The following is a 14,800-nucleotide window of genomic DNA, read 5'->3' as shown; positions in this document are numbered from 1 at the left end:
AAAAAAAAATCAGTATTTTTGGGCTCAATAATAAATTATAGTTTTTCAGCTCTCAAAAGAGCAACTTTTGGAAATCAGCATCAGGTAGGACAGGTTGGATACTCATTCACCCACACATCGTAGCAACTAATGAGCCTCATTCTGCTCGATGCACAATTTTCATTTGGCAGAGAAGTTCAAATTGAGTGTTGCTCTTCTACCAGCAAAGGACAAATATTGTTGACTGGGGCACAATAGATGAGGTGGAGGGAGTCAGCAATAGCGGGTTATCTTCCACATTTAGACAAATGAATAAAATGTATTTCAATTTAGACACAATAATCTGTTGCACTGTTAAATTTCAAGTAACGAATATCTTCCAGTGGAGAGATGGAATGGGCTCAAACTAGACAAGGTGAGGGCAGCAGATAACGGAATGGTGTGGCAGGAACAGAACGCGCACACACACACACACACACACACACAAAATTAAATCTAGGTCTGATTTTTGTTATTAAATGGGCAGAAAATGATTGTCCATGTGTTGCATCAGCATCTGGAAGATAAAAAGTGCTTCCACTGAGAAAAACTAAGTCAAGCATATTCAGCTGTGGGATTCCCTGATGTGACAGCAGTCCTGCAGTTAGCAGGTGACTTGTGGTAGATTATAACTGTCACTGTATATAAGCCTTATGTCCTGGCTGGGCACTAAGGCATTACCTTTTTACAGGAAGATCAATAGTGTTGTCTCAGGGAAAGTGATCCACTTATATTAAACCAGACCAATGTTCTGCTGCGATATGGCCTATTGATATTTATGCGGTTGGGTTAAAAACTCAATTTTAATAGTTATCCACTCAATCCAGTCTATTAAAGAGAAATAACTTTGGGCTGAAGGTGGCATCTCATCAATGCTACTGAGAAATTGTGGTAAATGTAAAATCAAGTGCATAACTGCCGGTGGCGCACACTCTGTGGCCTCCTCACTTATCAGCTTAGCTAATTAATTACAGCCGATCATTAATTTCTGTAAGACATCATTGCTATTGACATTGTCATAAAATAAGCTCCATTTGATTCACAAAATCCTGAAACAACAATTCAAGCTAATGTACGGAGGAAAGGCAGTCAGATATGATGAGAACGGTTTCATCAGCAGGAAAAAAGCAGCTGGTTCCATTCCATCATTCTGATAAAGCAACTTCCAATTAGGAGAAAAATAGGCTTTGGCTTGCGGAGATTTGTATGTGCAGTGTTATATTTAATTTGTACCTACAAAGATTATGCATACAGATGGTTTTCATTTTTAAATATATAGCAGCATTTGTCTATTTTTAGCCCAAAACTCATGATGTGCATGCCAGTACTGTTACTAACCCACAGTTATGGTTTCATGGGGTGGGGGTGGGGGAAGAAAAATCAGAAATCCAATTTATTTTTTTCATGTGATTTCTAAAACATGTTTTAGAACATGTTCCTCTATGTTTTAGAAATCACATGAAAAAAACTTACCCTCACAACATGCCTCTGTGCATTATCGCACGATGATTCAGTTTTATGAGTTAAAATTGCAGCCAAAAAATAAAAAAAATAAACAAACTAGCAAGAACAGGAAACTGGATTAGAGATGCAAGAAATAAAAATTGTGATACACTCCTGAGCAATAGCTTGGACCAAGACAGCAACTCCTTGGTAGTTGATGTCACTGATGCCACTCAAACATGGTGTGCATGTGTGTGTTTAGTGTGTATAAATTAACAAATAGGAAATCCTGAATGTCTTTTTACCAAAACAAGGGGTTGCGAAGAAGAAAAACTTTTACATGATCAACTGATAATTAATATTTTACCAGCAAATACTGACGGGGATATGCAGTTGTTGGCATTCAGGGTGCACTCATTTATGTTTTATGTTGCTAACTGTATGCTGTAGCTCTTTAAAAAAATATATAAAAACCATTAACACTCCCTGTTCTTGGTGAACATATGTGTGTGTGTGTGTGTGTGTGTGTGTGTGTGTGTGTAGTGGGAAAAAAGATAAGGATTTCTGCTGCACTGCTCTCCAGTCCACACCCTCTACATTAAAACACGCTTAGAATCATGTTCCAAGTGTCAGGCTGGGTGCTGATGTTATAGAGGCATCCATCAGTCTGCCATCACAGGACGGGCCAGTGCTGCTGCAGATATTAATTACCCTGAGCTGAAATCCGTCTCTCCACAGCTCTGTCCCCTTCTCCACGCTTGTCCAATCCCATTTCTCATATGCCATTATAAAGGACAAGGTGATATGCCGCTTACCGAGGGGAGGACCGCAAAATGAAATATCTTTTAAGTTTCCAATTTGTCCACTCTTTGAGGAATCTGCTCATTGCATATTTTTGTCATTAGTGCAACTAAAATTGTCCCTTCAAATTAAAAACAAATAAATTATTAACTGCATTCATCTAATCTGTATTTATACGCTTTTTCGTTGCAATGATTACAATCTGGAAAGTTGTCAAGGTTGGTGTTATATTCGCTTATTAGGGTGATAACAATTCACGATAAAGCACTGAGGAAATTCTATTCGAGCATCAGCAAGATCAACTACTTACTACTTTGAAGGTTCTGTTTTCACAAGAGTCAATGTAAAAAGTCAAATCCTCGTGTGATGCTATAGAAAGCCGAGCAGCAAAGTGTTGTTTCTAGGCTTGTGTCCAAGGCCAGACATCCACTGGCACATCTGAAAGGAAGGATCCTTCTATTGATGCATAATTTAAAGATGAGCACTAGTTGTTGTTGGAGTTTTTTTCTTTTACAGCATTGCTTATTTTCCTGAACAGTCTTGTTATAGCTCAATACATGTTATATTTTCAGTTTGGTGTGGAAAATCTGAAAACTGTTCCATTACATTTTCTTTTATTCTGGTTAATGATGTTCTGTGGACAAGGATCTGCAGTTTGTCATGTCACAGGTCTCAGGCTTTCACCCAATGGTGCTCCTGGCTACAGCTCAGACTATCCTTCATTTCATTTCAATTTCATTTGGAGCTACACAGTTCAATCAAAATCACAATATGGATAAGTGCATATTGTGATTTTGATTGAACTGTGTAGCAAAAAATGTGTAACAACATTTTTTTGCATTGCGCTGTGGCGCTGGTGGGGGTTCCCCAGCCTACGCTTATATTTTTGTGTGGTACAAATACCAACAAAAATCACACAAATCTTTTTTTTTTTTTTTTCTCAAATATTATAATTCCAAAATATCTGCCAGTTTATGAAATATTTTGCAAATTGTGATGATGACTGGTCCTGGAGGCATAAATGCCCACATTCATTGTACGCGCAATATCCTGGATATTGTTTAGGCCTGTTGTTCATTATAGTTGAAATGAGACTATTCTTGTGGATATAATAAAAATTGTCCTTTTATAGATCAGTGTGAATAAATCCTACTTAAATCAAAACAATACCAGTAGCATCAGTTAAGACTTTACTCTACTCCGTATTAGTCTTCTACATGAATCAATCAATCTGGAAAACTATGTCCTATGGAAGGTTTCTGAATAATATTTACTGAAATGCAAAGAGGTGAAGTGAAGGAGAAAAGTACGCCTGACAGGGTGATATATTTCAACTCTTTATCACCATCTGTCCCCACACTGTATGACCTGTGCTGACCCCTCACTGTCATCATTCAGCCTGACCACACACCAATTTTCACACACCCAGCAGCGTTGGGCTGATTTATCTCACGTCAGTGGCAATGGCAGTGTTTTGACGCCGGCTTTCATTTTCAAGCTGATGAAAGTGCCATAGTAATGTGGTGGAATGAATGTTTTGTCCACGAGCTTCCAACATCAACTCAAATTGATGGGGCATGTAATTGGTGGCCACTTTGTGTGATTGCTAAGATAAACAGACATTGTTGCGGACATGGTAGATCAATGTCACACACAAAACAAGCAAGAACAGGGGATTTATAGGCCATCATATTTACCGACAACAAACAGTCACCGTAACTACTGATGGGATGGGTTTTGTTGCTGCCACACACTATTGTAGTCCAAATTTGATAAAATTTTATATTTTGTTCTCCATAGTTTTGTTCCCAACAGAAGCTATATTTAAGGTGTAGGTAGTTTAAGAGATGCTCTTTCACACAATTCTTTTTGGAACAAAACAAAGTAGACACATCAACTACAGAGCCATAACAGTATGGGCACCCATATAGGTCTGCCTTTTGCTGCCACCTTTTAAAGGTTAGCCATGGGGCCTGGCACAAAGACATTAGCAGCAGAGCCTTCAAATCTTTTAAGTTGTAAGGGGGTGGTAGGAGGGTGGTCCATTGATCAGGCTTCTTTGTCCAGCACATCCCACCGATGCTGTTCTTTAAAGATTGGAGAACCATTTTTTGCAATGTGGCAGGGAGCATTATCTGCTGAAAGAGGCCACAGCCATTAGGGAGTACTGTTTCCATAAAAGGGTGGACTTGGCCTGAACATTATTTCAGTAAGTGCTGTGTATCAAAGGACTGTCCACATGAATGACCTTGGACCACTTTTGGTAAGTTCTTACCCAGTCATCTAGACATCACAATTCCTTTGCAAAGTTGCTCTCATCTTTACACTGGACCGTTTTCTTCACCAGCTTTGAGGACAAGATGTTCACTTTGCATCTGATCATCTGCACCCTTTGACAGGGGTCATCAAAGCAAGATAATCAATGATCGTAACCTGACCTACCAGGATCGGTATATGTGCTTACAATAAATTTTGATCCCAACATGGATTCAATTTAATTTAATGGTAAATGTTGGAAACACAAGAAAAAAAAAATTCTCATTCGCCCAAAGGGCTTATGTGCTGTATTGTCAATCAATATTTTTGGGCTGATTACTGCTTAAAAATTTATTTATTTCTGAGCTACAAACTAATACTGGTGAAGCTCTGCTTGGCTGCGTCTCTGTGAATAAAGATCATCTCAAATGTCCATCCCTTTAGGCTGGCATGGCTGAAAAAAAGCACTGCTTATTTAAATTTATGTTCATAAAGTCCAGTGTCGGCCGGAGGAAATTGAGCATTTTGATGAAAGGCAGCTCACCTTTGTAATGCAGCTGGAGGAATCCAGAGTTGGCCTGTTGGTCGCTACGGAAACGGATGGAGATCTGGTTGCTCCAGCTGCGTAGAACAAGACCTCTCATCAGGACGGACTCATTGGCAAGGATGAAGGGTTCTTGGCCACCCATATCCTCCACCGTCACCTGCTCTCCATCCAGCACGCTCACATTCAACACCTGAAAATTAAAAGAGACCGTGCCATACGATTACACACACTGCATACAATGCACAAACGTGCAGCAATGAAAAGGTCTGTCGTGCTAGCAGCTCCACAGTCAAAGTTAAGACTCTGTGCAAAGCAGAAGCCAAGGAAAAAGTACCACTGAAAGAATAACTAAATTTATTTCCATCCACTCATCGAAAAGGACGGACAGGGAAAAAACTATTTCGACTTTAAACTCAAACTGAAAAAATAAATCACCTTGCACACATCTGTCAACTTGAAATTTCTTTTCACACCAGATGGAATCTTGAGGTGTATTAGACACTTGATAATTTTGCCCTGGAAAAATGGGTTACCTGCTATGTTACTTTAATAAGTTGCCTTCAACCAGCGTCACACAAGGATTTGGTGGAGGTGGCTCGATGGAGTAATTTCTTTGTTAACTCACTTCCAGATTGAAGATGTGTTCATGTTCTACAACTCCATATGCATTCTGGATAATTAACTCATGGTTTGCTGCAAGATTGATTCGTCTTTCTGTGCTCTCCTTGTGCCTGCAAGCTACTCTTGCTGTATTTCTGGGCTATATTTCTTCAACTGGTTTGAGCAGCATCTGCAGCTAAATCTGGTGAGGGAACCTCAGGAGGATTGCATGTAGTTAAAATGTCTAGATAATGGAGTACTGACATATTTTGGAGTAACATCAGATTCATTCCCAACAGGACCATAAAAGGATATGGTAATCCAACAGCAGGCCATGATTATTATTCTTTTTTATTTTTATCATAAAGCTTTCACCCTCATTTGTTTTTGAAAAGCACTGTTGAATAACATTTGTGACTTTCAAATCTGAATTAAACTAAATCTGATTAATATTTGTTTATTTATTTATTCATCTATTTTTTATGAGGGGAGAACGGGGAGGGAGCTAATTGCACTGTGTGTGATGGCAACCCTAAAACTAAGCTGTCAGTAAATCTGTGTAGCACATGAAAGATAACTTTGGGTGAGATTGGCATTAAAATAGCTAAAACAAGATTAACCAGATAAAATCTTTGCTGAATGAGAATCTTAAAATTTTGAGTATTGTTCTGTGCCAACAGAAAAGAAGAGTAGAATGAATCTTGCAGCCAGATTCGAAAAGGTCGCAGCTTTTATCTTGAAAAGTTTGCCATCAAAACTCATTCAACCACACCTCTTTCATCCGACAATGCAATTCATGTTGTGTTCTGAAAACTGATACTGTCATAGGTAACGGGCTCAGGTCTCAGGCATTCCATGAGGCAGAAAAAGGGTTGCCCTCCATAGGCTGATGTCCCACAGGTAATATATGTGTGCGAGGATTGTTAGTGCAGCAGACTGGAAAAACCTGTAACAGTGGACACACAACAGAAGAGCACACGGCACTACGGTGGCAGGAAAATGAATTTGGTCACGAACTGTCACTCAGTTGGAGCAGAGGCTGACGATGAGCGCAGCGAGGCTAATGGACACTCCAAGGCTGAGCTTGGAGGTGACTTCCTCCAGAAGGATGCACGAGGTCAGCCACTTTGATTGATTTGATTTTTATCATGACCTGAAATGACACCAACTCAGAATATGGCACAGTCGAAAGCAGAGTCCTTGGCTGTGTGATTAGTATGTTGTGTTTAGCTTACTTAAATGCACCAAATACTGGGTATTTATATTGCAGCTTTGGTTTTTAAGTTGTGGTGGGAGGCTCAAACAGCAGTGACACAGTCAGTAATAAAGGAATGTCACATTATTTTAGAATCGCTGTTTCCCAATCTCTCAAGGGCAAAAGCAATGACTAAGCCTTAGGCAGAGTATTTTTTTTTTTTCCTCCACTACTGCCTTTTCGTCTCTGAGTTAATATTGGGGGCTTAGACGTTTTGCAAATCAGGTTGCTTCAGTTACTTGCTCATATTATGACTTCACAATTCACCCAGCGGTGCAGCAAAGTAACCCTCCTTCAATTCAATATCAATCCTCATCTATTCAGAGAATAAAGAACAAATTTAGATAATGGAAACTCAGCTGAATCAAATCTATCATTGATAGAAAGGACTGAAAGGTGTTAGTCCTGTAATATTTAAGCACGGTTATATATAGATTCAAACACACCTAAGCCTATTAATTCCTTTTGTGTTTCAACTGCCATTTCATATGATATTCCTATGATGTAGCTCTTTGGACTCTGGCTCTTCGTAAAATTGGTGGGTGAATGAAAAATGGCTGGTATTCCACCATGGTTCATACATATTTTAGTCAACCATCTCTTCAAAAAACATCAGGGGGCATGACGTGCTAACTGAAGCTGTGAGGTAGTGTGGTGTGAAAGTTTATTGTGGTACACCACAAGGATCTTATGTAAGGAAGATTAAACATAAATTTTCTTTTTGATGACTCACTACATCTGTTGTTTTTGTACGAGATACACACTGTCATTAATAGTGTTGCTCTACGCACAGTTTTTATCGGCAGTGAGTCAGTTACCTGATTGCACGTGTTTATAATGTTTTGGTTTCCCACCAGTTTGATATGTTGCAAAAACGTACCATAATCACTGAGGTCAAACAGATTGTGTGTCTGTGTCCACTTGGTTTACATATATCAGTGAGGGTTATGAAGGACAGGTGAACAGATAGTGGACTGTGAACATTTGGGCTGATAGATAGCTCGGCCCCAGAGCGCCCTATCATCTGTCATCCACCCCGGGACCTGTCAGTGCAGCCAGCAACAGCTGTCCTGCCTCAATTATGAATCATTGGCCATGTCAGGAGACATCAGACTACCTTATCTTCACCACTGCTGCAGCCACATGCCCACAGGGACTTCTTTCTCACTCTCTCTCTCACACAAAGACATATGTGTGTGTGTGTGTGTGTGTGTGTGTGAGACTGCGTGTATAGATGTAGACACACATGCATGTTCCTCTGGACTATAATGAGAGCAGGCTTAATGGAACTCCGAGCTGGAATCTCTGCCTCATCAGACACTTTTGTGGGACTGAGGATTTGGCTGACCAAGCACACTTCTGCACCAACCACAACATTATCACAAGATGCTATCAATACAGTTTGTGTTGTTCCGGTTTGAGAATTGTGTTGAGAGAAGAAAGAATACATTTCACAGAGTTCTTTATATATTTTTTTTTTTTTATAACCAGTTCTAGCACAAAGCTCCAAACAATGTAAGAGATATTTGATGGGCGGATTCCCTTTTACATCAAGCATTACTTGTTTCCCTCAATGACTTTCCAGTCCAATCAAGATGACAACAGAGAGGGTCATCACTCTGTCCAAGCCACATTCTTTTCAATCAAACCACAATAATGAATAGACCATCCTGCAAGCCCACAGTACAAACGACATTATAAGTGCACTTAGGATAACAAAAGGTAGAGGAAAATCTCAAAAATAACGGTTTCTAAGGATGACAGTAATTACACTATTGAACACCTTGATCTTGCTTTGCTTGCCTAGACCTTTGTAAAACAGCGAACTTCCAGTAGGCTGCCATGTTAAATTATGATAGCAAACAATGAGCAGAGGTGAGGAATCATCTTATCACATGGAAACAGAAAGCAGCCTTGCATGGTTTAATCTGACTGCAGTTGCTCCTGGAATCATGCAATTAGTCCACGAAAGATAAATATAATTAGGAGGTTCCCCTCAAAAAAAAAAATAAATAAATAAATAAAAAAGTGAAAATTGCAATTTGGACTAAGAAAAAAAAATCTCTTGATGATTCTAAAAACTGTGTCTTTTTGCATTTACCATGTAATCTTTATTAACTCATTAATTTATCCATAAGTAACTATGAGTGAGTTAGCAATACATGGAGGCTGCTCCTCATTGATAATTTACTGTTGAAAACACCTGGAGGTGCTCTGCAATGAACATTTACACTCACAGGAGCCATTGCTGATGCAGAAATGAGTAGTATGTAATCAAAATGCTCCCACTATGGATGGAAATTAAGTGACCCTGCTGCTGGAGGGAGTAAATCAACAGTCATTGAGCTCACCAGTTGCAATATCATCCTTACTATGATAAAAAAAAAAAAATAAAATAAATAAATAAATAAATTGCCTGGAACGTTGGCTGGGATTGGCTCCAGCAGCCCTGCAACCCGGAAACGGAAAAGTGGTAGAAGATGGATGTAATAAATAAATTAATTAATTAACAAAGCACCAGTTCACACAGTAGAACACACTTGAGTGCCTACCTCGTCTATCTCGGGCTCACATTTGAACAAATGAACGGATGTAATTTTGGAATATCACATCCATTTAGTGTTTTTGTGTTATCGCCGGATAAATTCTGAGGTCCTCCACTGCTCATTATATGAGGAGGAAAGTTGTCTTAATTGAACAGTTACCTCTGCATAAAACAGCCAGGATGATTTCCTGCATGCTTTGCTGTCTAAAACAATGGAATCCTCACCAATCAGCAAAAGCTGGATGTTAATGAGGATGTACCGAAGCCAGTGGCTTAATACAATACTCACTTGCTAACTGTCACATTGAATGTTATGTTCTCGAGATCATCATATAGCCACTGGCACTTGACTCTTCCAGAAACTTGAAGTAAAGCAGATGCCAAGGCCCTTTCCATTTGAAATCCCTTGATGAGATGAGATTCTTGCTTCCTGATAAATCAGCATGCCTTTTTTTTTTCAGCTTGTCTCCTGGGCTTTGACATCTGAGTGTATCTGCTGCACTGTGCATTCTTTGCATAGATTTAAATTCATGCATTGCTGATTACGCTTCACATTTTCTCGCATTCATCTTTACTCTCTCATCCTCATCATGACGCTGAAAGAGTTAGAGAGAACATAGCTGTCTGCCAGACAGTCTCCTCCTTTTATGACAGTTAGCTGGGTGGAGGAGCAATTAGTGTCACCTGAGAGCATTCCTCTCAGGATGGCTAGACCCCATGAAAACTCATCTCAGCAAAGCCCTGACACCCTAAAAAGCTCATCAAGATCAAACTGGCCTTCTTTATGTCCTGCCTTACTCCCCTAAGGCACAACACGATTAAGGCTTCCTTCTGCCTCATCTCAAGTTGATTAAAGGCAGAAGGCCTGTCTTGGCCCCTATTACTCAGTCAGACTTAGTTTCTCTGCGACATATTTGATATGTGCTGTGTCATTTGTGCTGCCGAGGACCCGAGTCACAAAATGGCCAAAACATGTGGATTACCTTTTACAAAATGCTACCTTAAGTATATCAGATGTGAGGAAGAGGAGGAGAAATTGCAGGCACAATTGTATTTGTAAGAGGAACTGTTAGCTCCCTGACACAAATATCGAGACTTTCATTTGGTGATCAGAGCCCTAAAAGTCACCCAACAGCAACACAACAAATTTAATTCCCTTCCTCATCAGCCACACTTGGCCAGGGTCATTGCCATCAGCATTTTGCTTCTTTTGTAAGATACACTGAAATTAAAATGAGAGTGCAAAGATCAATACAGCAATTCAACCAGCACTGAGATGAAGCTGTGTGTCAAGTACTGGTGCGGCTTATTAACATGGCTATTGATTGGAGTCAGAGGGGCATGGTTGCAGAAGTGGCATCAAATACCAATCGTTAACCTTCTAGTTGAGGTTAGCTTTAAACACTTGACAAACTCTGTAACATCTCAATCCTCACAGAGACATTTCACTGATGAGCCACCTCAGCAATTTCTGTTTTATCCTCACCTGAACAGATCTCAACAGCACACACATGTCACACGCTTGAGCTCATTAGTGCTTTTTATTCTGGTTTGTTTGGCCTTCTCTAAAACAATATCGGCTCACTTTTGGATGGGAAAACTTGGAAGCAATAATACATTTTAATTAACCAAACAGAAGATTCATGTTCTTCACACAGCAGCATCACATTTCGAAAATTCTCATCTTTCTCACAATGTTATGTTTGCACATAATTGAAATAATTGTACAGTAAAAAAAAAAAAGAAGTGCTAATTAGAAGTGGAATTTCCTAGTTGAGCAAGCAAAGCGGAGCCACAGTCATGATAATTTGTTCTGGTGTCTTCTTCATTTATTCATGACAAGACCCTGAAATTGATTGAGAATGTAGGAAGAGCCAGGCAAACAGAGAAACTGATACATGAGAATAATGCTGCTATAAACCTGTCAGGAAACAGAAACACATTTTCAATCAGTCTTTGTGGCAGTGGAAGAAATTGGCCACATCTGGGTTCCTTACCCCCGAAATACAACCATTCTCAGTCCTGCCCACACAATGACTTTGGACCTTTTGAAGACTGCCAAATGTAGTCTGTTAGGACAAGCTGTTCAGAGCTTCAGATGGTAACTACTTGAGGTCCATGAAGGTGGATCTTTGAGCTGAGGAGAGAGAGAAATCCAGGTGGGACAGATGGCCTGGGAAGAGCTGATAGCTAACTAACGCACCAAATTGATTTGATTGAATAAAAAAATGAAACTCCAAAATAGATTTAATTCATTTTTACACCACAGAACAGTTTTAGGAAACCTCCATCTGTCCTCTGCTGAAAGCAGAAGTGACTGATGAGAAAAGAAGGAGGTGTGCGTGGAAGATGGAAATAAAATAATGCCAGCTCACTAGTTCATTTTCTTCCAATCCTGCAGACAAAGGCAAAAACTGTATTTACGTCCATCAGTGTTAATTCAGAGGTAAATAGCTCTGCAATGGCAATTGGTGATTCAGAATTGAGTTGAGTGAATACAGTAGCATGCCTTGACTTCACAGCTATTCATCACTGCTAACCTTTATATAATAGTTGTGAATGTCACATAAAAATCATTACTTTGCATCTTAACTTATAGCAAATTGTTTGCACTCAGCATCTTCATATATCCTGCGTGTTCTTTACACACCTGGGTGCTAATTACTTTCATGAATTGGAGACTAAAATATAGTTGTAAACAAAACGTTTTCTCTTTAATTTATCTCTGAGCTGAAAGTTGGTGTTACATCAGTTTCCTAATATTTGCGCAATTATTCTGCAAAATAAATCATAATGCAGCCAGAATCAGCAGATGGGGCAATACATTATACGCTGTTCACTGTGGCAGAGGGGTTGAACAGTCATGCTGAGGGCAATAAATTCTCCTGGTACATTTTTCATACTGCCTCTCCTGCAAGCTGCCAGACTGCTTAAAGGAGTATTGAATAAAGAGAGAAAAGGTCTGATCTTGCTTACATTCCCCACCAATCTTCAATGTTTTTCAATGCTGGTCAAAATCTGAAGGGTCTTTGAGGGCTGTAAATGACTGACACTGTATGCCAATAGTTTTTTTTTTTCTACTGAATCTGAGGTATGCTAGCGCGGACATAAATATTTATCATACCGCATTTGTCCTTCAGGAGTTCTCCTCTGACCAAATTCCCCTCTTCTGCCCTTGCAAACTGCTGCTCTGTCTACTATAATGATGACTACCTTCCATAACAGGGGATGGCTGCCAAAACAAGAACAGGCATTTCAAACATTATGTCCCTCCTATGGCTCCTCTGTTCTGACGGGCAGGGCATTTTCTTCATGGTGATGGGCTGCAATGTAAATGGTATCAAAACCCAAGTGAATACGGAGACACATATTATTGCGTCTAATGGCTACAGTAGCTACTGCAGAGAAAAATCGATCGACACTAATCAACAAACTGTCTATAATATGACCAGACAAATGGCATGGGGCAGACTGTGAGTCCTTCAGAGAATGTTCTGCAATGATGACAAATAGGCTCATCAGAAAAAAAGAAAGCTGTTTTCTTATTAGATAGCAGGATTTAAAGTATTTGTATATTTAATGCTGGATATGTAAAACATGATGAAAAATAGGACTCACTGGAATAAGATGGAGGACTGCTATAAACTGCTCAATTTTACTCTGTGAAACGGTACAATTCAGCATGTTTGTGTGTGTAACTCTAGAAAAGTAATGCTATGATCACTGTGCAAAGGTATCCACTGTATTTTCTTACCAGATTATTAAGCGTGGTGATGCTGATGTAAATACCCTTTACGCTGGAAAATACCTGCAAAAATTTGCGTTGTAAAATATGTTAAAATGTTTGTTACTAGCTTTGTTGTGGAATATACAAAGTCTGAGTTCACAGTATCACATGTAGAGTAAAACACTGGTGACTACCATGCAAGGCTAACAAAAGCTATTATGTTTAAAAGTACATGGGGTCTTGGCTACCATAATGGCCTTGGCCAAATCCTGCTGGAGACATAGCGTTACGCCCTCATCTGCTGTTTATGTTTCCAGTCACTCACAAATACCCAAGCAGGGATTACAAAGGGACTCTGAGAAATGGGCTACATTTATAAATGCATTGGTGCAACTTTCAGATCGGAATTCCAGGTTTGTACTCTCTGTGTGTGTGTGCCTACATGTGCTGGATAAGTCCTATCTAGCAAGCAAATCCCTTTACACAACAGCTGAATGTTAGTTAATTTCCTCCAGTTTCTTTCATTAATCGAACACAGATGAGTGAAGAGGTGATACGTTGCGATTTGCTGAGAACTAAGTCATCTTTACAACATTCATAATAAGACATAAAAACTTACTCCACAAGTCTACTTTGTGATTTCCTTTAGTTCTTTAAAACCTTAAGGCCTGAATAGCCTGAATAGGGAAACTTCACTCAACGCTGATGAGAAGGTATGATAAATGTTTGACTTCCGTTTTATCTTTCTGTCTTCAGCCAGTTTGTCTTTGCCAGGAACAGAGTCCATGGCTTGTCATGCTCTTCAGTTGTGTAGTTTGCAGACACTTTTGTTACATCCCTGGCCCCAAACACAGAACAAATCGTAAATTAGAAGTATTTTTAATAAAGTAAAGGGGAAAAGGTTAAATTACCTTGTACTGACAAACGTTATCAGATGTGTCAAAAGCTGAAATTTCATAAGCTCATGGGGTCAAAGGCACCTGCTTTGTAGCTTTACACAAAATGTGCTCAATGTACCTGGTCAACACAATCGTCCGCATGTGGGAGCAGAAATTAGACTGCTTGGTTACTGAATTTACAAAAATCAGTAAAAAAGCATGGTGAACAATCAGACTTTTCTACAAGTAAGCAAAGTGAACTCCAAACACTAGAACTAGGCTCAGCAATACAATGCTCAAGCATATAATTAAATTCCTTTTGCAATGGTTGCCGCCTAACAGGATTCACTCTATATGGATGTTGGTTAATAGGTGCTACATCACCCACATCAATATCATGATGAAGCACGCAGGTGCAGGTTGGCACATCAGAGAAGATACACGAGTATTGCACAATTAGCTGTGTGATGTCAGCTTGCTCGGAGGGAGTTAAAGAGGACAAGGGAGTGTCCAAACTAGCCAGGATCTTTGAGTTTGGTAACCAGGCCTGAAAAGCCTCATCTGAGCTGGCACAATCATCCACATCAGGTGAAACGAACTCAGTGGGAACAACACCCAACACAGAAGTAACACCTGGCACTGCGACATTGTTTAAACTGAGTTTAAAGTCTATCTCCTACCTTCAGGAGTTTTCACAAAAATAATTGCAGAGCCCAATCTGACAATCAAC

At 39.6% G+C, this 14,800-nt stretch overlaps 1 protein-coding gene across 1 annotated transcript in view; it reads right to left on the bottom strand.

Moving 5' to 3' along the window:
* The window catches only part of sez6a (seizure related 6 homolog a), a 37,920-nt gene that overhangs the window by 17,111 nt on the left and 6,009 nt on the right, over window positions 1-14,800 (bottom strand). Inside the window, exon 3 of the mRNA XM_029519839.1 lies at window positions 5,063-5,255. Coding sequence (XP_029375699.1) covers window positions 5,063-5,255 — 193 coding nt within the window. The remainder of the gene's footprint in view (window positions 1-5,062; window positions 5,256-14,800) is intronic.

The sequence above is a fragment of the Echeneis naucrates genome, chromosome 14 (genome assembly GCF_900963305.1).
Source record: "Echeneis naucrates chromosome 14, fEcheNa1.1, whole genome shotgun sequence".
Taxonomy (NCBI): domain Eukaryota; kingdom Metazoa; phylum Chordata; class Actinopteri; order Carangiformes; family Echeneidae; genus Echeneis; species Echeneis naucrates.
This window is presented reverse-complemented; position numbering and strand designations above follow the sequence as displayed.